The sequence below is a fragment of the Petaurus breviceps genome, unplaced genomic scaffold, assembly GCF_028583685.1.
Source record: "Petaurus breviceps papuanus isolate PSGF00001 unplaced genomic scaffold, PetGlider_PUasm1.0 91133, whole genome shotgun sequence".
Lineage (NCBI taxonomy): Eukaryota > Metazoa > Chordata > Mammalia > Diprotodontia > Petauridae > Petaurus > Petaurus breviceps.
In genome coordinates, this window is record NW_027187419.1 from 19,643,479 (window position 1) to 19,669,824 (window position 26,346).

At 38.4% G+C, this 26,346-nt stretch overlaps 1 protein-coding gene across 1 annotated transcript in view; it reads left to right on the forward strand.

Moving 5' to 3' along the window:
- The first annotated feature begins 4,644 nt into the window (after positions 1 to 4,644).
- MMP20 (matrix metallopeptidase 20) overlaps positions 4,645 to 26,346 on the forward strand; it is a 54,861-nt gene continuing 33,159 nt past the window's right edge. Inside the window, exons 1-6 of the mRNA XM_069079956.1 lie at positions 4,645 to 4,770; positions 13,399 to 13,646; positions 17,693 to 17,841; positions 19,227 to 19,352; positions 21,704 to 21,865; positions 22,588 to 22,729. Coding sequence (XP_068936057.1) covers positions 4,645 to 4,770; positions 13,399 to 13,646; positions 17,693 to 17,841; positions 19,227 to 19,352; positions 21,704 to 21,865; positions 22,588 to 22,729 — 953 coding nt within the window. The remainder of the gene's footprint in view (positions 4,771 to 13,398; positions 13,647 to 17,692; positions 17,842 to 19,226; positions 19,353 to 21,703; positions 21,866 to 22,587; positions 22,730 to 26,346) is intronic.

Genomic DNA, 26,346 nt, shown 5'->3' on the forward strand with positions numbered 1-26,346 from the left:
TATATATATATATATATATATATATATATATATATATATATATATATGGAGGTGTCTGTGTATACATATACACACATGTATAAATATACACTCTTATTTCTATTAACTGTCATATAACTTTTATTTTTATTCATGCTGAATCTAGGACAAATCAGGAAAAGTGTTGGGGGTTGGGGATTACTGTTGTTATTATTCCATTATGTCTGACTCTTCATGATGGCATGGACCATAGCACACCAATGCTGTGCATGGGGTTTTCTTGGCAAAGATACTAGAGTGGTTTGCTATTTCCTAATCCAGTGAATTGCCCAGGGTCACACAGCTAGTAAGTGTCTGAGATGAGATTGAACTAAGGTGTTCCTAGCTCCAGGCCTAGTGCTCTATCTACTGAACCACCCAGCTGCCTACTTTTTTTTCTGTATTAATTTGCTTTCTTAATCATTTGCCTCTTTTGCAGAATTATAGAATCTCAGATTTGGAAGGGACCTCAAAAGTCTTCTGATCCAACCAGGACCTGAACAAGAATTCACTTTAAAATATGCCTGATAGGTAACCATCCAGCCTTTACTACAAGATCCCTGCCCACTGCTAGCCCCTCCAGTGAAGGGAACTCAGTACTTCCCTGGGCAGTTCAATGAAGGTCACACTCAGAACCAATTACCACGCTCCCAAAATGGTCTAATCAGGAAAAAGTACAGTAGAACTATCAACTCCTGAGGTTTTAGTTTTGTGACTTTCTAATGCAACCTAAGTTCTTTAGAGAACTTGGAGGCTGTCAAAGAGCCACATGTGAGGACCTACAGGGCCTCACGTGGCTTTAAGGTGGAAGATTCCCCACCCCTGTTCTAACTTATCAAGATCTTTTAGGATTCTGACTCTGTTGCAGGGTTTTTGCTCTCATCATTGTATCATCTGCAAATATTATAAACATGCCTTTAGGAATTGGTCATTTGGTTAATCAACAAACATGATTGAGATTCTACTAAGTGCTAGGTATACATATATATACACACACACAACAGAGCTATGGAATCCTAGAGGAGAAGGTACTAGCAGCTGGGGGGGGGGGGGGCGAGGAGATAAAGGAGAGACAAACAAATGCCTAAGGTAAAAGGCAGCCCTTGAGCCAAGTCATAAATGGAACCAAGGATCCCAAGAGGTGAAAGTGAGTAAGAACATTGGGAATCAGCCAATACAAAGACAAGGAAACAGGAGATTGAAGGGTCAAATGTGAGAAAGAGGAAGAAGTCCTTTAGCTAAGCTCTAGAATACACAGTCACTGATTTATCCAAATTATTGACAATAGCCTTTAATAATCTGTTTCAGTATTTTTCCAGAAATTTAACTCAAGCTTACTAGCTCAAAATCTGCAAACTTCACTCTCTTCCCTTTAAAAAGAATAATTTTTACTGTTCTCTAGTCCTGCACTGTCTTTCCCATTCTTAAGTCTTTCAAAGATTGCTGACAATGATTTTAACTGCCATTTCTTTCAGGATCCAGGAATGTAGTTCATCTGGGCCTAGAGTCTGATGCTAACCCAGAAGAAAGCTAGGTGATTTATTTATCAGCATTGCCCCTTTCTCTGGGAAGAATGTGTCAGTTGACTGCTCTTTTGTTCCATTCACTATGTGGCTTCCCAGGCATAATTCCCTGGCCTAGATACCACACCCTATGCGGGTAGCCTTCCCCCACGTGTACATAAGCTCTTTGAGAGCAGAGATTCTCATTTTTGTATTTGTATTGTCCAAGCTTATCAGTACTTGATACTTAGTAAACATTAAATAAATACTTTTCATTAATTCATTCATTCTACTTGGGTACAACTCTGCCATTTTTGTTTTGGTCTTTCCAGACTAAAGACAATCAAACTGGTAAAGAAAACAGAAAAAAATTATAATAATGAGCAGTTTCTCCTTCCCTCCGTTATCCATTATCATCGTTGCATCCACTCTGAAGTGTAGACCTATCCTTTCTTTCATCTTCCTCTTTCCCCTACTATGATCCTTATGTTCTTGTCCTTAGCTTTCTTCCTTCATTTTGACCATTAGAACTACTGATAATATTCTTTCTCTTTTTGGTGGTCAATATATTTTTAAAAATTTTAAATAATATTTTATAGATAATGTTTGTTTTTGAAGCACAGTAATTTCAACATATAATTTCAACTAATTTCAACTCTTCCCTATCACTCTTTACTTATAATGAACTTTTTCCTTATAATGAAAAAAAAAGACCAAAAAAAACCCCCATCAACAATGACAACATGTAAGAATATATGTAATATTCCATCTCCATGGTTGCTTACTTCTCTGCAAAGAAGAGGGAGGTATATTTCATTAACTCTTTTTAAGAAAGGAAGTTTTTTTTTTAATTACAGTAGTCAAAGTTCAACTTCCTTTTGTTGTTCATTTACATTATTGTAGTTAACCATGTATATCACTCTGGTTCTCTTTATTTCATTTTGCATTAGTCAATATAAATTTTTCTTTTTATAAATTTTAATTCTTCATATTAGGCATTTGTTACTGAACAATAACATTTGCTTCCATTCAGATACCACAACTTGCTCAACAACTCTCCAATCCATGTTTACAGTTTTTACTTGCCATCAAAATACTGTTATGAATACTTTGATACTCATTGGACTTTTCATTCTGATTTTAACTTCTTTAGCATATATCTAATAGCAGAAACAACAAGTCATGGTTTAATGATTTTTCTCACATAATTCCTAATCATTTCCCTGAATTGTCAGTGTCTAACTCCCCATATCTCCTCCATAATTAAGAGTTTCCTTTTTGCTCAGTCTTTGCCAATTTGCTATATTGTGAAATCTAAGTTTATTCTAATTTATATTTCTCTTATTAGTATTTGGAGTATTTTTTCATATTACAGAATTATTTGACCATTGATAGTATGAATTTCTTCTCTTCAAATCTGTTTACTTATAAAATTTTACCAATTATCTACTGGGGGTACTGACACTATTCCCACAGATTTTATATTCATCCTCTATTACCTTCTGTTGCTTTCATCTTCTGCACATTTTTTTTTCTAAAATCTAATTAGATTGATGAGTTCCCTATGTATCCACAGTGGTATCTTTAGATAACTCACTTTCCAGTCTTCACTGGAGTTATTTTTCTTTTTGTCTTCAAAATTTCATTTTGAGAGCTTTCCTTTCCTCTTGGACTAATTTCTATAGAATTTTAACCTGTGGCATTCTACTTATTCTTTCTCTGAACATTTTGAAATTTGCTTTCCCAAAATGTAGGATATATGTCACACTAGACCTGGCTTTCCTCTGCTCCTCTGTCTTCTTACTTCTAAGGTAGAACGGCCCATCTAGAAAACACTTCTTCCCTGCTGTTGGAAATCAAATCCAAAAGAGAATTTCCCCTTTTTTCCTACTCTTTGAAAGGTAAAAATTATCATTAAAACAAGTTAAGACATTATTAGTTATTGTGTTTTTGGCAAAGAAAGAATTCAATCAAATGTTTAAATAATCACACTCCCCTATCATTGTATACCATTGCTCTGTGCCTCATTTGTGATCCATTTTCCAAACTCCTCATCTCTGCTTCTCTCCATGTAAGTATTCTCTTGTATACACCAATGACAATGTCATATTTCTGCTTCTGTTAATCTTCATCCATATATTCATCATCAATGCTTCCTGAATTTCCTCACTTGAGTGTATTTTCTTAATTTATAATGTAACTTTCCCACCACCCATTCTACATAACTATTGCCTTTCTATTGAAACCAAAACCAAAGTCCAGTCCTGCCACCAAACTTAGAGTTGCCTATGAAGTCAAATTGTACTCTTTGCTTTCAGCATTTAAGTTCATCTCCTTTGCTACCCATTCTTTGTTCATGTGTGTACAGATTTCTCATTTCACAGATTTTATTACTGGATCTTTTCATCAATCTCATTTCCTATGAAGTTCTGGGTTTCTCTACTACAATGTTTCTTCCTATCTTGTAGCTATGGTATCTAGCATGGTGGATATTTAAATAGCCCCTCTCTCTCCTTGCTCATACCTCCCTTTACAACTTAAAGACGTTCTAACTAGATTTGTAAGACCCCAGGCAAGTACGTTTCCTTTGTTAGGCTCACTCCATGCCTGGCCATGAGCCTGTAGTTCTGTTGTTATTGTGTTATTGTTATTGTTTCGTTATTGTTGTTTCTAAAAAAAAAGAGGGGGATGAAAAATTCCAATGGATTTTAGGTTTAGTTATAGACTTAGAGAATGTTAGTGCTAGAAGAGACATTCTAGGTATTTTGATTTAGCCCCTTTTATAGAAGAGAAAACTGAGGGCCAAAGAAGCATTTATTGGATTCTAGTTAACTAAGTTCTTGTCATTTATATTAGGTTTTCTATCAATCATAAGGAATAGTTGTTTTTCTTTTCCAAATCACCAAGAATGAAGCTTTTCCTGAAACTTGTGAACCATTGTGATACCCCTTCATCAAAGATAAACAAAACAGCTGTATAATTACCTTCTGAGACATGAATCATCTTGGCCCGGAGTTCACAGACCTGTTTGGCTTTATAAAAGCTTCACAAGGTCGAAGTGCAAACGTGTACTATCTGCTGCTCACACACTGACTGATAGACTTTCCAAACCAGCTTAAAGGAGATGAAGATACTACAGGCGTCTGGCCTTTCTTTTCTCCTGATCACCACTTTGAAATTGTCAGCTGTTGCCTCGGCCTTATTTGCATCACCTGCCAGGTCAACAAGGAGGGACTATTACATTGCACAGGTTAGTGAAACTCTGCACATTCTTTTATCTGTAAAATTAGAGAGACTGTAAAGAGAAAACAGGTGGAAATCTGCATTCATTGTTCATAACTTCTAGACTATTTGGAGCAGCTGTTCTTGAAATTATAGACCCTAGTCTGTGTTTTTTCTCAGGGGTTGAAACTCAGGGCATTGCAGACAGTAGATACTCAATGAATAGCTGTCAAATGAACAACTGAATGAATGAGTCAGATTTGTAGATAGTGCCAGCCTTCTACAAGATTGCAAAGTAAAGCTTTTTTTTCTCTTAAATGCCTGGCCCCCTTACTTTCAGTGCCATTCAAACCCCTCTCTGGTACACCCTTCCATGTCTCCAGTGCCTTCAGGCTTCTTTCCATCTCCCTTTCTATTAGAAGATACTTTCATTCAGAAATAGTATACTCAGTTTTGTTTAGCATTCAAGACCTTCCACAGTTTATCTTCAGTCTATCTTTCTGATATTATTTCTCAATATTTTACTTGTCCTTCAATCTAGGAGAATGGGACTATTGGATATTACTTGGAAGTACTCTCTGCCTTTATTCATGACTCTTCCTCTCTGTGGAGTGCCTTTCCCTATAGTTTGTTAGTCTAACTCCTTCCCTTACTTCAAGGCCTGGTCAAATATCACCTCCTCCAAGAAGCTGTCATTAATTCTCCAGGTGTAAGTGATCTCTCCCTCCTCTGAATTCCTCTAGCACTCCACGTTTTATCTTGAATTATAGTTGTGAGTGTACTTACTTTACCTCCCCCCTACCAGCAGGTAAGCTGCATGAATATGACCACAGCTTATTCATTTCAGTATCTCTGTCTCCTTTGCAGTATTGTGCAAGTAGATGAACATTACACAATGTATAATAGTAAGATTACTGAGGGTCTCTTAACTCTGTATCTTAGAATATTTACTCAGTTCTCTTGCTCTTTGACATCTCCACAACTTTTGATACTTTTGACGCCTACCGTCCCTTCCTCCCAGGAGCTCTCTTCTCTCTACTCCTCTGATGCTGCTCTCTTCCAGGTGTCCTCCTTCTGTCTGACTTTTTCAGTCTCCTTTGCTAGATCATTATCCAAAATCTGCCATTTTAGCATCAGCAGACCCACAGTTCTGTTCTGAGCCCTCTTCTTTCTTTATACACTCTTGGAAATCTCATCAGGGCCCATGGCTTCAAGTATCATCTCTACACAAATAACTCCTGCTACAATCATTCACCATCAAATGACCTTGAATACATGGTCCTGGATGTCCTATATCAGCATCTCCAATTCAACATGTCTAAAACAGAACTGGTTATCTTCTCACCTAAATCTATCCTACCTCCAGGCTTGCCTATGTCTGTTCAGGAACCACCATCCTCTTGCTATCCAGGTTCATAAAGGCAACCGTGACTCTTCTCTCCCCCAATCCCAACTCCAGATCCAGTCAGCTGCTAAGATTTGATTATCACACCTCTATCTCTTATATCTCTTATGCTTTTAACAAGTTTGTGCTCTTAACATATCCCCTCTGTTCTATAATAAGTCTCCTAATTGGTCTCCTGGTTACCAGCATCCTCTCATTCAATTCAGTCTCCACACAGAAGCAAGTCTAAATATGTCACTTACTCACTCAGAAACGTGCAGTAGTTCCCCTTGTCTATGGCACGCATCAGAAACTATTTAGCCTGGCATTTCGGAACCTCTCCAGCTTGGTTCCCACCTCTCTTTCAAGCCTCATTTCATGCTACTCCCCTCTCACACTACTCTACATTCTATCCACATTGGACTAGTAGCTGCTCCCAGAACTGGATATTCCATCTTAACACCTATATGCATTGTTTACACAACCCATGGCTGGAATGCACTCCCTCCTCACCTCTAGAGGCCTTGAGTTCAAATCTAGCCTCAGACACTTACTAGCTATGACCCTGGGCAAGTCACTTAACCCCGGTTTGCCTCCGTTTCCTCATCTGTAAAATGGGAATAATAATAGCACCTACCTTCCAGGATTTTTGTAAGACTAACATTAGATCTTTGTATGTCACTGTGCAAACAGTAAGACACTATAGAAATGTTTTATTATTATTGTAGTTGTTGTTGCTGTTGTTATTATTTTCCTTCAAAGATCAGGACATGTGTCACCTCCTCCTAAAAAAATTTTCCTGATCCTCCTCCACCTAATTTTTAGCTATCTCTCATCCTCAATATTCCTTGAACCCCACTTATGCAAATGCATATATGTCCCACCTGTAGAATTGAAATGAAAGTTGCTACCAGTTTTGCCTTTATATCTCCAGCAAGTCACAGAACACCTTGAATGTAGGAGGTGTTTAATAAATGTTTGTCAATTTTTGAAATTATATTGAATTATATCAAAATAATAACAATACTTCACATTCATATAGTACTTTCAACTTTTCCCAAAGGATAAGCGCTGACTGTGGCCATACCTCCTCAGAAGGCAATGCTGCTGGCATTTTTAGAAGGTACCACACTATGACCACCAGAAACCTCTCTATCCTGAACACAGCTACCCAAATACCATTCCAATATGTATCTACCAGCTGTGGTCCTGGAGATGCTTTTCCTTAAAGATGCTGAACCATCTAGCTCTATCAGGGAAAAGAAGACATAAGAAAGGAAAGAATTACTATACAGAATGAATAGTATGCAGAAACCCTTCTAACACTATCTCTAACACTAACTCTGTTTCTTCATCCATAAAATGTTGGAGTTAAATCAGGTATCCCATCCCTTCCAGACAAGGTTGAACTAGTAAAAAAACGTTTAACAGGGGCGACCAGGTAGCACAGCAAGTAAAAGCACCGGCTCCAGTGTCGGGATGACCTGGGGATCAAATCCGGGCTCAGATACTTAGCACAACACCCAGAAATAACTGGCCATGTAACCTTGAGCAAGTTACTTAACCCCAATTGCTTTTTTAAAAAAAAGTTTAACAACCAGCTCTACAAGGAGAAAAAAAGTATATATATTTAATACATAAGTTTAATATTCATTATTAATATTTTCTCCATTACTTTGTTAAATATAGACAATAAATGACTATAAATTAAGCTCTGATTTGTAGCATGTTCTAAATGCTCACACTGAAAATTTACCCATCTGCCCTTGCTAGCCAGTTTGAGTTGGCTCCTGTATACTTCTACTTCCCACTTTAGCTCCATGAATACAGAGAAACAGAGCTGTTCAACTTTCCATTTTTAACTGTTTTATTTGCCATAGAGAATGATCTTTCAACTAGAAAGGATAGAATTAAAAAAGTGAAACCCAAGATAAATGGGGAGATAATAGAGTACCTAACTGCCTTTGATGAGTTTAAGTCACCAGGCCCAGATGAACTACAATCCAGAGTCATCCTGAGAGAAGTGGCAGATGTGATTGCTGAGCAACTGTGAATGTCTTTTGAAAGATCATGGAGATGCAGAGACCAGTCATGACTTCAGAAGACTGAGGTAGAAGCATGCTTCTCACCTCTTGGCAGGGAAGATATGAAATAGAAGTACAGAATGAAATATGCACTTTTTTTAGACATGGCCCATGTGTTGATTTGTTTTGCTTGACTGTGTATTTGTTAGAAAGGCAGAGTATAATCCATACAGAGAATGAGCCCAAGTGCCAGAAAAACACAGGGTTCAGGTTCCACCTCGAACACATACAAGCCATATCAATCTGGGCAAGTCACTTTAACCTCTCCATTTTTTAGACTATTCTAGAGAAAGTTCCATTGGTCAAGGGAGTGTTCTCATCCGGGAGTTCCCCAAACCAATGTAATCACATCTCCAAACCCTACCCCACTACATACATATTGCAAGCACAGGCTTTTCTTTCTTTCTTTTTTGAGAGGGATGGGGGAGGGATTTAGTGGAAAGTGAGCTTTTTAAAAGGAGCATCAATAAGACCTTTTTAAAAATACACAGGAGAGTTGGGGCAGCTAGGTGGTGCAATGAATAGAGCACCAGCCCTGGAGTCAGAAGGACCTCAGTTCAAATCCAGCCTCAGACACTTGACACACTTACTGTGTGACCTTGGGCAAGTCACTTCTCCCCAATTGCCTTGCCTTCCCCCCTCCAAAAAGAAAAAAACTACACAAAACAAAAGAAGTTCATAAGGAAACCAAACAAGACTATTGTGTTGTTGCCTTATTAAATTTAATGTCTTTAAAAACAAACTGTGACAAAAGTTCATGTTTTCATATAAAAATATATTGGGATGTCTGTGTTAATGATTGTTAAATTCATCATTAAAGAAGAAATTTTTAAAAATTAAAAAAATCACATGCTGCAGAACTGAAGAAATTCATATGTTGTCCAAAATTTCAAAAGAAGGAAGAGAATGGAGACTTTCACAAATTGTAGAGCGGTGTGAAACTTCCCTTAACTCCTTGCAAAATTCTAGAATGTTTATAAGAGGAAATAGTTAGTAAATGTGTCCAGCAGAGGGAGTGGTCCTTTTCATCACAATATGACTTAATCAAGGACAACTTAAATAAGTCATGTCAGATCAACCTCACTTCATTTTCTGACACAGTCATTTGAATGGTAGATCTGGGAAGTACTCTAAAGTAGTCATTACTAGTCCCATGTCCACTGGGAAGGTGATCTATAGTGGACTAACCCACTGATCTTTGCTGATTCTATGCTATTTAATATTTTTATTGACGACTTGGATAAGGGTAAAGCTGGCATGCACATCAAATTTGTGGATGACACAAAGCTGGGAAAGCTATCTAACACAATGTGAATGGCAAACTTAGCATAATGATAATAACTAGCATTTATATAGCACTTTGATCCTGACAACAATCCTGAGAGGTAGGTGCTATTATTAACCCCATTTTACATTTGAGAAAAGTGAGATTAAATGACTTGCCCAGGGTCACACACATACAACTAGTAAGAATCTGAGGCTGGATGTGAACTTAAGAATTCCTGACTCTAGGTAGCTAGGTGGTTCAGTGGATAGAGCACTGGGCCTGAAGTCAGAAATATCTGAGTTCAAAAATCCAGCCTCAAACATTACTAGCTGTGTGACCCTGGGTAAGTCACTTAACCTCTGTTTGCCTAATCCGCTTAAGAAGGAAATGGCAAATCACTCCAGTATCTTTGCCAAGAAAACCCCACAGACAATACTGACATGCTATGTCCCACAGAGTCACAAAGAGTCAGACACTACTAAACAACTGGACAACACCATCAACAATTCCTGACTAGGCACTCTACCCATGGCACCACATTGCTGCCTTACAGAAGGATCTAAAAAGAGTTTAATGGGTTAGAACAGCAGTTCAAATATGAAATGAAATTTAATGAAGATAAATGTAGCCTCATGGCTGTGTTCATAAAATCAATTTTGGAAGTACAAGACTGAGGGAGCAAAGAAAGTCTTTTACCAGAGAGCTGTCAATTGGAAGAGGGATTACATTTGTTCTGCATGGCCCCAGAGGGGAGAACCAGGACCAGTGGATGGGATTTATGGAGAGGCTGATTTAGGCTCAGTGTCAGAAAAACTTTACAGCAAATAAATCTACTCAAAAGTAGAATAAGCTGCTTAGGGAAGTAGCATTTTGCTCCTTGCTTGAAATCTTTAAGCAAAGCCTAGATGACCACTCAGAAGCAGCTGGGTTGTACAGTAGAGAGAGTACTGGGCATGGAGTTAAGAAGCCCTGAGTTCAAATTCAGCCTTAGACATGTTCTACCTGGGTGACCTTGGGCAAGTCACCAAACCTCTATCTTCCTTAGTTTTCTCATCTATAAAATGCGGTTAATAATAGTGCCTACCTTCCAGGGTTGTTGCAAGGGTCAAATGAGATAATTTTGTAAAGTGCTTAGCTTACCTGGCACATGGTAAGCATTTAATAAATGCTTATTTCCTTTCTTTACTTCATTTGTTGGGGATATCCCAGAAAGGATTTTTGTTCATATTCAGATTGCTTCCAACTGGATGGTTTTGTGATTCTTTGAATATTAGCAAAACATCTAAAGTGTGTATCCTAGTGTACTAAAAAAACAAACACTGAACCCCACACGCTGTTACTTAGTACGACATCATGAGCATGATAGACATTCAGTATAATGGTCCTAGATAAAGATTATAGAATGGAAGCAGTAGAGCAGTGAGCTTGGAATCACAAAACAATTTCCAATCTGGACTCTGATTCTTACTAGCTAATGTGATTCTGGTTAGGTCATTTAGACATAACACTTGTTTACTAAGTCACAAATGGTTTGCAATCTGCACTGGTGAAAGGACTTCCCCTGGGGGAGTTCTCCACCATTTAAAAAATTACAGAAATCATAGATACTGTGTAAAATAATAGCTTTTTGGATGAATTGTTTTTTTTTTAAATAAATCCATTCAATATTCCTTGGTCCACATGGGCTGTGTCTGTCTCTACTGATCTTGCAAGTCCATAGCTAGCAAGAGAGAGAACAAATATCTGATTTAATTATGGATTTTTTGGTAGAAGAGAAACCCTAGGCATCATCTGGTCAGACCTCCATATCTCCATATCATAAACAAAAGTGACTTAATTCAATGTAGTAGAAGCAGCATAAACTACAGATGCAATGTTCTTCCCACTAATCTACACTTGTAAATAGGGACATTAGAGAGTTCTATACAAACCCTGATTACTTTTCTCCCCAAAATAGATCAATACTCTTTCAAAGGACAGTAATTTAAAGTTAATTTATAGTCACTATCCGGTAACATTTAAATTAATTTCAGAGTGCTACCATTGAAAGAAATCGGACTGGTGTCAGAAGACATAGGTTCAAATCCTGCCTTTATCATTTTCTGTGTGTGACCTTGAGCACACAAGGCTCTTAACCCAATGGGCCTCCCTCAAATAAAATGATGGGACTAGACTAGTTTACATCTAAGGTTCCTCCTAACTCTGAATCTGTGATCCCACATGTAAGCATATCATACTTTTAATTATTATATTAAGTAATAAGCTCATAAGACTTCAGAAATGCCAGGTGGGTCACTGAATGTACACAATTTGATAACCATCTCTACTTAGACATTTGTCTTACTCTGTGACTTTTCTATAAGAGGCCTAAATTGAACATTTTCCACTTTAAAAAGTAATTCTTTCTTCTTTACATCCTTGATGTAGGCATTTTCTCCAGATGAACTTACAGTTCACCTACATACGTGTGCCCTGTAAGAATTTTTTATGATCTTCCATAAATTCACTACAAAAGGCCCAATCCAACATGATGGAAACCTTCTTCACTTTCTGTTGCTGTCTTGACAATATCAGTGGAGTACATGAGCTATCCATAGGTTATCCTTCCCTCTGACCACAACCTATTTAGTTTTTTTGTAGGTCTGAATATTTTTGACTCATATATTCTTTGATAACATCTTTTATACAATTTATCTTTTATAATCCCTAAATCAATATGTTACAATGACTCACACTCATGACAAACCTTTCCATTGTCCTTGGTGTAACACCCATTTTCAAGTCTTCAGAAAATTCCACTGTTGTTATAAAGGTTCTTTTTTTAGTAACACTACATAGGTTTCTTCCTTTTGTGAATTAAAAAAAAGTTCTTATCCTTTGGCCATTCATCAGTTGAGACTGAAAACTAGGAGTAGATATAGAATGATTTTACACACAGATACACACACACAGACACACACACAGACACACACACGCACACATACACTGATGTCTAATGGTAGCCATCTGGGGGGACAGAAGAAAAAAAGGAAATAAAGAAAGTGACATGACAACTTTATTATATATTTAAAAGAAATAGCAGGTTATATATAATAATTTGCAGTTTCATATGCAATTATCTTTTTAAAATTTTTCTATGTTATGAAAATGTTTGTGCTTCTTAAGTTCAGAATAAAATAAGGGTTTTTTTTAAAGTAGTACAGTAGAAAGAACATGAGGCTTGGGGTTTGAAGATCTGGGTTTGATAGCCAGTTTCACACTTACTGGATCAGTAATCTTGGTTGGGTAAATCACTGATTCTCACCGAACTTCATCTTAATAGATGGGCACAATTGTATCTGTACTATCTATCATACAGGGCCAAGAAGACCAAATGAGATAATACACAGGAAAGCACTTTACAATCTGTAAAGTTCCATCCAAATGTAAGCTATTAACATTAATGACAAATAAAGAGGCAATACCAAAATATCCATCCACGCTTTCTTTCACGGAAAGGGAACATGTCATAGTGGATAGAGTGCTAGACTTGCATGGAATCAGGTAGACAGGTTCAAATCCTGTCTCTGATTCTAGTTGCAGTTGCATTATCTGTAAAATAGATCTGTAAAATATCTCAAAGTGTTAGGGCAGGGGAAATAGGATATAACGTATGTAAAGTGTTTTGCAAACAGTAATGGATTAACTAACATTTATGAAGCACCTTCTATGGACAGGCACTATATAAGCCCTGGGGGTACAAAGAAAGACCAAAAAAAGCCCCTGTTCTCAAGGAACTCACAGTATAATGGTAAGAACTATAAAGGTCAATTGATATTTCACCAAAAATTATTTCTAACCTCAAAGTACTTTTCTAATTTCATAGAGTATATGTTATAAATATTGATATTAAAGAAACACTTGCCTATCTCTTCCTCGTAGGCATACCTTGACAGATATTACACAAAGAAAGGAGGACACCAGATCGGGGAGATGGTTGTAAAAGGACGCAACACCATGGAAAGAAAAATTAAAGAAATGCAAGCATTCTTTGGCCTCCAGGTCACAGGGAAATTGGATTATTCCACTATGAAGATGATGAAGAGGCCTCGATGTGGTGTTCCTGATATTGCCAATTACCGTCTGTTCCCAGGTGAACCCAAGTGGAAAAAAAACATTTTGACATACAGGTAATGAGATGGTTTTTCAAGAATCAGAGAGCAATATGTTTTTTGATATTTCTTTGATAATCTGAGGCATGAGCATGCCACATAATATTTTCAAGGGTACACAAGAACTTGGGAGGGGATTGAAATCTTTAAATATAATAACATCATAGACAATAAACTAGAACGGCATTAGAAGTCATCTGGTCTACCTTCATCGTTTTCCAGATAAGGAAAGTGAAGCTCAGAAGTTAGTGACTTGTCCATAATGATATGCTTAGGAAACAGCAGAGCTCAGGATTCAAATTAGACGCACTGATTCCCAGTCCTGTGGAGAGCACATTCTCAGAATGACTTTGACATTAGGCAATTCTGGATACACCAGACAATAAGGCCAGGTAGGATCAACACACATAAACATGGAAAAGGGAAAAGACATCTTTGAATGAAGTGATTAAATGATGGTCCCTGAAATTTCATTCTTTAGAACTTTTGATTTTAAAAAATTGAGAATATGATCAAACCTACCTATTCTAGAAACCTTTGAAATTAATTGTTCAACATGCACGATGATGTAAGGGTTAATCAAGGTATTTGTCTAGGTAGCCAGTAAAGTGTTATGACTATGGACATCCAGCAGGTGGGGCTCTGAAAATAGATAATAGATCTCACTGAATAAAATTTAGCCAGGTTTGTGGTGGAAACAGGCCTGGATTAAGTAAATACTATTTCATTTGATTCTCAAAAAAAGTCTGAGAGGTAGGTATTATTATCCTTATTTTCCAGATGAGGAGACTGAGCTTAGGGTCACATAGCTAATAAGAATTTGAAGCTAGATTTTAACTCAGGTCTTCCTGACTCCAGGCCCAGCTCTATATCCACTGCCTCAATGAAAAGCTCAAAAACTATTTTTCTTTTTAGTTCTGAGTTTATGAGTTTCCCCTCCCTACAGGTCTTCAAGCAAAGACTGACTGGATGACCACTGAAAATTATTTGGCAGAGAGCTTTTTTCAGGTTGGACTAGATAGCTGCTAGGGATACTTAAGAACAAGGAATGCTGAGTCTTATAGATGAGGGTAAAATAGGGGTTATTTATAGGAGTCTTTGAAGAGGTTTCCATGTTATTTTCTTAGACTAAGCTATTCCCTAGAATGACTATAACTATAAATGTACAGCAAAGGGTCTAAGCCAGGGATGGGAAACCTGTGGCCGTAAGGGCACAAATGGCTTTCTAGGTCTTTGGGTGTGACCTTTTGACTGAGTCCAAATTTTACAGAATGAATCTTTTTATTAAAAAATTATTATTTATTATTTAAATCCCCTATTATTAAGGGTATTTGTTCTGTGAAGTTTGGATTCGGTCAAAGGGCCTAGATTGCCACATGTAGCCTCGAGGCTGCAGGTTCCCCACCTTGGTCTAGGTCACAGATAAGCTGGAACAACAAATTTGTTTTTTAATCTTTTCATTTTCAAAAGTATGAAGTATTTCCCATAAGATGAAATAATTCTTCCCCCACCCCCCGTCCCCAGGAGCAAGGGTATTCCCTAGCTAGATTTAAGTGATCCCCTCTCCCCATACACACACCCCATGTAAACTCCTTGAGATTAAAGACTGTCTCCTTTATTAATTAATTTATTTACTAAGTACCATAATGGAAACTTAATAAATGTTTCCTGAATTTAACTAAACTCATCTTGTCCCTATTGGATCTCACAGAATCACAGAATTTGACCGTGGAAGGAACCTCTTTAGTCATTAGTCCAATCCATTCCTGAAAAGAATTCTTACTCTAATAGATGAAGCAAGTAGCCATTGAGCTCCTGTTTGAAGACACAGTGCCTGACATGTAGAAGATGATATATAAATGCTTATTCCTCCACACATCCCCTCATCTGACATCTTCAGTCTGACTGGACTGGAGTAGGAAGAGGCAAGCAGTGAGACCAACCATCAATATTGCAATAATTCAGGCATGAGGTGATGAACGCCTGGGCTGGGCTGGAGGCAGTGTTAAAGGAGAGGAGATAACAGTGGCTAGACCATAGAGTGTGTAAAAGGGAGTATGTTTAGTAATCCTGGAAAGGCATATTGCAGCCAGATTGTGAAGGACATTCAATGCCAAACAGAGTAGCTTGTATTTGATTATAGAGGCAACAGCAAATTACTAGAATTTATTTTTTTTTAAAGCAATTGGGGTTAAGTGACTTGCTCAAGGTTACACAGCCAGTTATTTCTGGGTGTGGTGCTAAGTATCTGAGCCCGGATTTGATCCCCAGGTCATCCCAACACTGGGGCCAGTGCTCTTACTCGCTGAGCCACCTGGCCACCCCAAATTACTAGAATTTATTGAAAAGGGGGTGGAATGGTTAGACTAATATTTTAGGAATATCACTTGGGAACTTGTGCGGAAGATAAATTGGAAAGGGAAGAGAATCAAAGTAGAGACACCAACTATTGAAGACTATTGAAATGGTTCAGGGTTTTGTTTTTATTTTTTTCATTCAGAAAGATAGAAGATTTGAGTACTAATTGAAAAAAAAATGTTTTTAAAGAAATGATGACCATCTGAACTGGCTTGGTGGCTATGTGAAGGGAAAACGGATGGATGCACGAGATACTATGAAGGAATAATAATATAACAACAACATTCAAAACTATATAATCATCTCAATAGATGCAAGTAAATCTTTGACAAACAGTAACCCTCATTTATGCTAAAATCCCTGCAAAATATAGGTATAGAAGGGCCTTTTTAACATCACAAAAAATATCTAAAACGAAAAGCAAGCATTACATAGAATGGAGAGAAACTAGAAGCTTTCTCAGTAAATATAGGAATTGAACAAAGATGTCTACTCTCCTCCCTGTCATTTGATATAGTACTAAAAATATCAGCAATAGCCATAAGGCTTAAGGAGAGGCAAAAATGGAGATAAAGGATCCATATTTATTTATGACATATTTTTTTACTTATGCTACAAAAGAAACCTTTTCTATATAATAATAACAAAATCAAAGAGGTAATAATAGAGGAGAAAATCCCTATTCAAAATAATAATATGAGAGGCAGCTAGGTGGCACAGTGGATGGAGTACCAGCCTGGAGTCAGGAGGACCTGAGTTCAAATCCAACCTCACACAATTAACACTTAACTAGCTATGCGACCTTGAGCAAGTCACAAACCCAATTGCCTTGCCCCCCCTCTAAAAAGCAAAAAAAAAAAATTTAACAATATTTACAAAATAATTGGGGATCAATCTATGGAAGCACACAAAATCCTTGTATAGATTCAATTACAAAGTGCTGTTTAAAGAAATAAAGAACTTATATATCTGTAGGATTATTCAGTGCTCATAGCTGGGCCATATCAAAATAAGAAAAATAACAATACTACCAAAGATAATTTATAATTTCAATGCTATAACAATCACATTTCCAAAAAGATGATTTATAGAACTTGATAAAACAATAAAAGATCTAGGATATTAAGAGAAATAATGAAAAAAAGGAAGAATGAAGGGGGGAAATAGAACATCCAGACCTTGAACTATATTATAAAGCAGCAGTCATCTAAACCATTTGGTACTAATTAAAAATTGCAGAAGTGAATCAATGAAACAGACTAGACAAAACAGAATCATAAATAATAGAATTCAACAACCCAACATTCAATAAACCAGAAAATATAAATTATTTAGGAAAGAATTTCTTATTTGATACAAACTTCTGGAAAAACTGAAAAGCAGCCTGGCAGAAATTAGACTTAGACCAATACCTTACACCATACTCCACAGTAAATTCAAAATAAATACATGACCTTAATAAAATATTAAAAATCATACCATTAAAAATGAAGAAGCAGATCATACACCTCTCACAGCTATATAAAGATGTATTCTTAACCAAACAAGAAAATTTGATTACATGAAACAGAAAAGCTTCTGCAGAATAAACTTAACATATGTAGGATAAGAAGCAAAGCAGTCAAATGGGACAAGTTTTTTTTTTTTCATTAAAATATGATTCTCAGTTTCACAAAATGGAAAACATTCTCTTTTTATTTGTACAGAGTCTCAAAATACACATCCTCGATGAGCCATGCTGAAGTTGACAAGGCAGTAGACATGGCCCTACAGGCTTGGAGTAATGCGGTCCCTCTGAATTTTGTCCGACAAGACACAGGAGAAGCAGATATCATGATCTCATTTGAAATTGGAGGTAACGTATCCTTCTTGTGCTCTGTCCATAGCCAGGACATTGGTGCTGTCCTAGCACATAGTACTGTGTGACTTCGGATGCAACCAGTCAGTGCAATCTAACTATAATGGGCCTGATCCACAGACATCCACATTGTAGCAAAAGGCACTATAATTGCTGCCTCTGCACTAACTGGGCCAGAAGTTACAGTTGAGACATTTCTCAGAAAATTGGGGGCCACCAAATCGATGTAGGATAGATTGTTTATCATCTCATTTTTAATTCTTATTTTTGACCTTTGTATCTGATTAAGACCCGTTTGATTTTATTCTTCCATATATAGAAACACTATACCTGAACAACAAATTTCTTTTTTTTTTTTTTTAAGCAATTGGGGTTAAGTAACTTGCTCAAGGTTAAACGGCCAGGTGTTTCTGGGTGGGTGCTAAGTGTCTGAGCCCGGGATTCGATCTCCAGGTCTTCTCAACACTGGAGCCGGTGCTCTTACTTGCTGTGCTACCTGGCCGCCCCTGAACAACAAATTTCTACCTCCTTTTATTCGTACTTCTTTCTTTCCCACTGCCTCTCTTTCTCTTACCCTTCTGCTGACTTAGCTGAATGGCCTTCAGTGTTTTCATCTCTAGGATGGAGGAAAGCCATTCCCAGGATACATTAATGATGTGATTTCCATGGGCCATGCACTTCAGCCAGGCAGTGACTTAGGCAAGGCAAACTAGAAAGAAAAATACAATATTGTGTTAACCAGTGCTCAAAAAAGAGCTGAGACTCAAAATACTTACAGTGATTCCTCAAGGTTCACCATCACCACTACCACAAATCATTAAGATCAAGACTTCCTCCTTTCCTTCCATATACGCCCCTCAAGAAGAAGCCCTTTTCTCACTTCTTTTACCTATTAGGCTGCTCTTATGCTCATTTAAAATTAACTCTAAGTGGGGAAAAGTGGAGAGGACAATAGGCACAAATAGCTAGTGGGATCAGGATAGGCCTGATATAGAAGGTGGCTCTTGATCTTTGAAGGAAACTAGGGATTCTAAGACACAGAGTGAGAACTGACCTAATCTAAAACTCCTAGAATTGACCATGGATATTGGTTTGGTTCTTAGTGGGAACCACCAAGAATGCTGTACTTAGCCCTAGAACACTCAAGAAGCTTTCCCCTACCAAAAAGACAGGGAAAAATCAATCTGATTACATTTGTTCTTGACATGGTCTGACTCTTACCACTCCATCTAGTGTCTTTTATGCTGAAATATAATTTATGCAATATTCAATGCTTCTATTTTATCAGGATATATGTCCATGTTTTGGGTGAAATATGTTTCACTGAAACCAGAGAAAGTCATACTAAATTTTGTTGGTATCTTTTGCATGTTTGTTGGTAGATCATGGGGATTCGTACCCATTTGATGGTCCTCGAGGGACTCTGGCCCATGCATTTGCCCCTGGAGAAGGCCTGGGAGGAGACACTCATTTCGACAATGCTGAGAAGTGGACTATGGGAACGAATGGTATATATGCACAATTCACCATAACCTGGAAAATATTGTACCTTCTCCTGGGCCTCCAACATGAAACCCTGTGGCTCAACGGTCCAAGCCACCCTTTAACTAGGGGACCAGGCTAAGGAAAACAAGTAAGCCAAAAATCACAAAGGTCATTCAACCCCATAAGGGGAAAGCTCTGCCCTCCACTGTGCTGCTGAATCCTTGTTTGGTCTATTTCACTTCAGCATAATCCACATACTCTATTAGAAAGAAGCAGCAACAAGGTCTCCTCTGCAGTCATTGTCACCCTCAAGCAATTCAGCTCAAGCAACCAACACTTACTCAGTGCCTCCTGTACGCAAGGAAGGCAGTGTGGAGTAATGGATAGAGAACAGGCCTCAGAGTCAGGAAGAAAGACCTGGATTCAAGTCCCATTCCTATCATCTGCTGGTTGTATCATGCTGGGCAAATCACTGAAAGACCCAGTGCTCCAGGGAGCTCTCCATGAGTTGAAAAACAGGTTCTTATCTGCACTGGTAGAGGGCTGCCCTCACCTGGAGTTCCCTACACCCATGAAATCACACACACACACACACACACACACACACACACACACAACCTGACCTATTCCTTGCCTTGAAGGAGTTTCTATTCTGAATAAATAAGAGAAAAGGAGAAGGGGAGGACTCCTTAAAGGAACACAGTATTTAGAAAGGGAAGGGTTTTCCTTAAAAGTGTCTGGAAGAAAAGGCTTTGGAATGGTATGCAGCTCTTCCAGATAGCCCATAATGTGGATGGAATGCGTCTGGATAATGAGGAGTTGGCTAACTGTGTATTCTAAGAGAAAGCTAAAAGGTATAGGGAAATCCATAGATCCCACTCTCCATCTTACTTTTCCATTGACTTTAGTGTCTTACTTCATTAAATGATTTAGTAGGCAATAATTATAAACAGCATGAGGAAATGGTTTAGTGGGTAGAGTGTGGCTTGGTGGATAGAAAGTCTTCCTTAGAGTCAATAAGTCACGTGATCCTGGGCAAGTCATGTAACCTTAATTGTCCAGTGATCTGTACAATTCTCTTGGACTCTAAATTGCTTAATAGTTACGGGTGGGCATTGGTAGAGGTAATTTCCATACCAGGAGTTGAAATGATGGAATCATAGGATGAAATTCTATGCCCTGCTCAGAAAACAAAGAACTAGCAAAATTGACTAATCTGAGTCTTAGCTCCTCTCTCTGCCCATTATCTGTCAGTACCAGGACTCAGTGATTGCACATTGACAGATTGGACCAGATTGGGGATTATTGGAACCTGGAAATTAGAGACTTAATAGGGTGAGTCAAATGGTTCAGGACAGTCTTGATGGGTCTAGGAGACACCCTGAGCTGATGAGTGGAGCATCAAGAAAATATGGCACCATCCAGCTACAGAGGTCTAGATGGATTGACTATCAGTATCTGGCAGTTCCAGTGAAGGACAATAGGATCTTATCTCAGTACATTGAAAGAACACAGCATCTGGGCAACCTGATAGGAGAAGGCACAGACAAAGCAGACAGTTGGTATGCAGAGAATCTGGCCATGGATAATACAATCTCTGCTTTACTAGGAGTTCTCTAGTCTCTTCTCTGGAAGGTATGGGGAACAGGACAGGGTAACAAGGCAGGAGCTTACACAGGGGAAGACATCGGGACAAAGTTGCTGGCAATGGAGTACAAAACGGGGCTTGGTCACAATGAACAAGACAAGAGGCCAATAACTAAGTCTAAGTAAACCAAGAGCATAGGGATCTCAGGGGGCATTTAGACCAATTTTCTACCCAAATCTGGAATCCTGACTAAAATATTCCCCGATAATAGATCATCTAAAGAATTTCAGTGACAGGGAACTTACTACCTCCAAAAGTAGCTCATCCTATTTTTGAGTAGATCTAATTGTTAGCAAGTTTTTTCCATATTTAGTCATTATCCTGTAACTTACATCCATAGTTCCTCATTAGTAAACTTGCATTTTCCTTTAGTGGCCCCACTTGTACAAAAGTAAGGAAAGAGACACAGGCCAAACATTATACTGCCATCTTCTTGATGAAAGTGGAAAAAAAAATTTTAATGACACAGGAAAAGTATAGTTTCTGAATAATTCATAATCTATGATAACAAACTTCTGAGTAAACAAGTTGGTTGCACAATTATCAATGAAAAATATATGTTTGATTCTAATTCCCCAACACAGAGAGATGATGAAAATTAGATAATAAGATAATGCTTAAAATGCTTCAGAAATCTTAAAATGTTATAGAATTGCCTGTTATTGTGATGATGATGAAATTATAAATCTATTTCCACATTAATCTTATTCCCCCTGTGTTGTTTAGGATTCAATTTATTCACTGTTGCTGCCCATGAATTTGGCCATGCATTGGGACTGGCCCATTCTAGTGACCCCTCGGCACTGATGTATCCAACTTACAAGTACCAACATCCCTATGGATTCCGCCTCCCCAAGGACGATGTGAAAGGGATCCAGGCATTATACGGTATAAACCCTAAACTCATCTGAGAACTGAGCATAGCTGAGTGATGCTGGAATAACATGTGATTTGCAACAACTACAGGTTTTTGAGCTTTGACAATGGCTACTTAAGTAAAGATTGCTTAGGCTTAACCTTATCCCAGTCACATTTTAAGAAGACAAACACCTTTGTCTTCTTAGATTTGGAATCTGAGTTGAGAATTTTCTCCAAAGCACATTAGACCATGACAGGGTAGAGATGGAGAGATTTACTTTTCCTTGGATCTTAGATCAGCACTCACCTCCTGAGATAAGAAGGATACTTTATAGCCATGTTCAGAAACCTAAGTGAGCTTGCATTTCTTCCAAATGCCCAAGTGCAAAGAACAACGTAAGGGTATTAGAACACTTTGGAACGACAACTAATGACAGCTCTACCTCTGATTTCCCAGAGCAGATTAGACAACCCCTCATTATAGTAGATTGAGATAGAGCCTATAACTGGGAATCAAGTCCTTTTCTCTGAGTTCTTGACCCTGCTATGTCCCCAACTAATCCTATGACTTTAGAAAAGTCATTTAACCCCTCAGAGCCTCAGTTTCTCCATCTCTAAAATGAGTAAGGCTCTAGAAAGAAGGTGATCCTTAAAGGATGAAGAAGTCACACAAGTATCCTGAATATCTGCCACCAAAGGAATAAGGGACTTTTAAAAAAGTCTATTTTGCCAGCTTTGTTTTTGAATCCTAGGACCTCGCAGAGCAGTCACCGAAAGACCCAATGTGCCCAATGCTCCTCCTCACAGGCCGTCAGACCCTGATATCTGTGACTCCACCTCATCCTTCGATGCTGTGACAATGCTAGGGAAGGAATTACTTTTCTTCAAAGACAGGTGAGCTCAATATGCACCCAAAATGAAACACGCCAGGCTCCTGCATGGTTTCAGGGATCCATGTAAGTTGGAAAAGTGGAGACATCATTATTTCAAGCAGTCACCTAACTAAAAACTGCTTGCATACTGACAGATGATTCATATGTGCCCTGCCACTGGCACCTCAGTGAGCACTGGACTCTCCCACTCTTCAACTCTCTCTCTGCCTTTCCCTGTTCACACACACACACACACACACACACGCACGTATGCATGTACATACACATGCACACACATACAAACATGCACACACCTACATGCACATACACTCGTGCACACGTGCACACACATACACAGCACGCGCATGCATGCACACATGCATGCACATACAAGCACACAAACACATACACACTCACACACACAAATCCTAAACATAATTGTCTTGAAAGTCTGCTTTTAGAGAACCTGGTCCTGGGGAGGTCTTAAGGGAAAAAATTGAGCAAAGCAGAAATAGTCGAGGAGTTTCCTTAAGGAAAACTCCAGAGTCATGGGAGCATAGATTTAGAGTAGGAAGGGATTGATCGGTCAATAAACATTTATTAATCACCTACCACGTGTCCAGACACTGGAATATTACAACTCATCTATTCCAATGGCTTATTTTACAAATGAGAAAAACATGATTCATGGGGACATTAAGTAACTTATAAGCGACATAAGTACTAAATGTCAGAAACCTGATATGAGCAAAGGTCATCTGATTTATTAGGCACGTAGGCAACCAGGTAGTGCAGTGGAATAGAGTGCCGGACCTACAATCAGGAAGATCTGAGTACAAATCTGACTGCAGCCACTTACTTGCTGTGTGACCCTGGACAAAGCACTTAACCACTTTTTGCCTCAGTTTCCTCATCTATAAAATGGAGATAATAATAGCACCTACCTCCCAGGGTTATTATGAGGATCAAATGAAATAATCATAAAGTGCTTAGCATAGTACCTGGTATATAGTACTTACTATGTAAATGTTAGTTGTTATTATTATTATATTAACTCTATGACCTACTAATTGTATAATCTCTTAGGCAAATCCTCTCACCTTCAGCAAGGCATTTGCCTCTTAGGCTCCCAGTTTATTCATTTGTTGCATGGGGGAAATGACACACTAATTATGTCTTAGGATTGATGTAAGGAAATCCAGCTATCTAAATCAGAATCATTATTATCTTTTCAAAATGCAAACACTGTGAAGATCTGCTAATCATTTGTGCGCAGATTGTGAGATATTTTTATATACAATATTGAATGTAAGAGGTGTGCTGTTTTTCATCTTTGTCTCAATGCTTAGCACGATGCTTCACATATAGTGGGCAATTAACAAGTGCTTGTTGAATTGAAATTGGGGAGATGACCTCCTGTGGGGAGGAGGGAGAGGAAATGCTGGATATATAGTGCCAATGACAGCTCTAGGTGGAGAAAAGGCATTTGTAAATGTGGAACTGAAACTCTGAGGAAAGATGGGGTTGAAGAGATAGATGAGAAGGGGGGTAGATGGGGAGAGAGAGAGACAGAGAAAGACAGAGATGGGGGAAGAGACATAGGGAGGAAAGATATAGATAGAGACAGACAGAAAGACTGACGACCTTGGGAGTCATTTTAGTACTAGTGATAATTAGAGGCAAGGGAACTACAGCTGTGACTTCATTGGTATGGGGATTACCCAGATGAGGACTCACCTTCTCTGCAATTTATAGTCTTAGAGAGCTGCCCAGAGATTGGAAAAGTTAAGTGACTTGATCAGAGTCACACAGTGAGATTGTGTCAGAGGCAGAAACTGAATTCCAGTCTTCCTGGCTCTAAAGCCAATTTTCTCTCCACTCCTTTATTCCTCTATGTTGCCTACAGGCTAACGTAAATAAAATGGCCCTTAGAGAGACAGACAGAGAGAGAAGAAAGAGAAGAGAGGGCCAAGGGCAGAGGCCTAGATTCCCACATAGGAGAATGATACAGAAAAGGAGACTGAAGAGATGTCAGAGTAGAAGAACCAAGGAGGGCAGTGTCACAGAGAAGAGTGAAGAGGTGAAAAGCACTGGGAAATATTTCTGAAACATCACAAAAGGGCTGTTGGATTAAGAAGTGAAGGAGAAATTGCCTTTTACAGGAGCAGTTTTAGCAGATAGATAGAGAAGAAGCCAAATTGCAGGGGTTGAGTAGGAAGTAAGAAGGTAAGAAAGTAAAGGCAATAAGTGGAAGCTGCATTTTCTAGAAGTTTACAATGAAGGGGAAGAGATAATAAGATCAATAAAAAGGCAAAATCAGAGTCAAGGGAAGGGATTCTTTGGTTTTGTTTTTTAGGTTGAGGAGATGAGCATATTTATAGGCAGAGGAAAAGACCTAACAGAGAGGAAGAGAAAAAAGATAAGAGAGAAGGAATTATTGTTGGAGCAAAGTTCTGGGAGAGATAGAAGGGCTGATATTAAGGACCTGTGGGGACAAAAGCATCCTGAACGACTAAAAGAGAAACTGAGGCAGAGCTCTGAGCCAAAGTACTTTATTAAAAGGGCCTGGCACCCTCTAATGAAGTGGACCCCAGACCTTCTTCATGGCGTGAGATACCCCCTCCTTCCAGTGCCTTATTTTTATGTGACATGATACTAGATTTATTAGCTGAACATTCTAAAGAGGTTACACCAAGTACAGAATCCCATTGGTTGACATGATGTATAAGCTAAAAATAGTATGTCAGCAGAGTCATGGATGGGTGAAGCAGGGACTATCTCTGATGACTAGATGATCATAAGATGGATGGGGTTGGGCAAGAGGAGATGGCACAAGCCATACATATGCTCCCAGAATATATTAGGGGACTTTCTGCACCATGCCAGCCATGCTTGGTTTGGTCATGGAATTTGAGCAAAATAGGATGGAGATATCTGTGTCAACATTCTTGTGGTTATGCAGTAAGCTCCATGGCTGGTAAAAACAAGTAGTGAACATTATATTAAGGTTTGAGGGCTATCAGAGGGGCCCTTCTATTAGAATCTATATTCTTATGTGACTTATACAAAATATGGATTAATACATTGGTTATTCTTATACCCATTATTAGATGACTAAATATGTATTACTAGATGAGTATAGTAAAATAATTGCTAACAATCATTACCTCTTATAGAATCATAATGAACTGATATTGATTTGAGTTTGAGTAGAGATCCATAAAGAATCATCTTTCACATACCCAAAGGAAGCTATAGCCTTAACTTCCCCGGTACCCAGGGGAGAGCATGGGTAAAGGCAGAATTTCTTAGTGTGAGGAAAGACATATTAAGTAGTTTGTTTCTGGGGACTTCAATCTTCTAAGTAAAGGAGTAGAGTGGCTTAATCTGCACAGAAAGGGCATGGAAATTGAATTTGGGAGTTAATGAGAGAAGGCTTGCTGGCCTAAATGCACTTATTTCTATTCCTTTCTCTCTTCCCACACAACCATCATCCACATTACCTCCTGTTATGATCACTACAGTGGCCTTCCCAGTGTGTCTCCTTTCCTCTATCTTAAATACCCATCTATCTCCTCTCTCTCTCTCTCTCTCTCTCTCTCTCTCTCTCTCTCTCTCTCTCTCTCTCTCTCTCTCTCT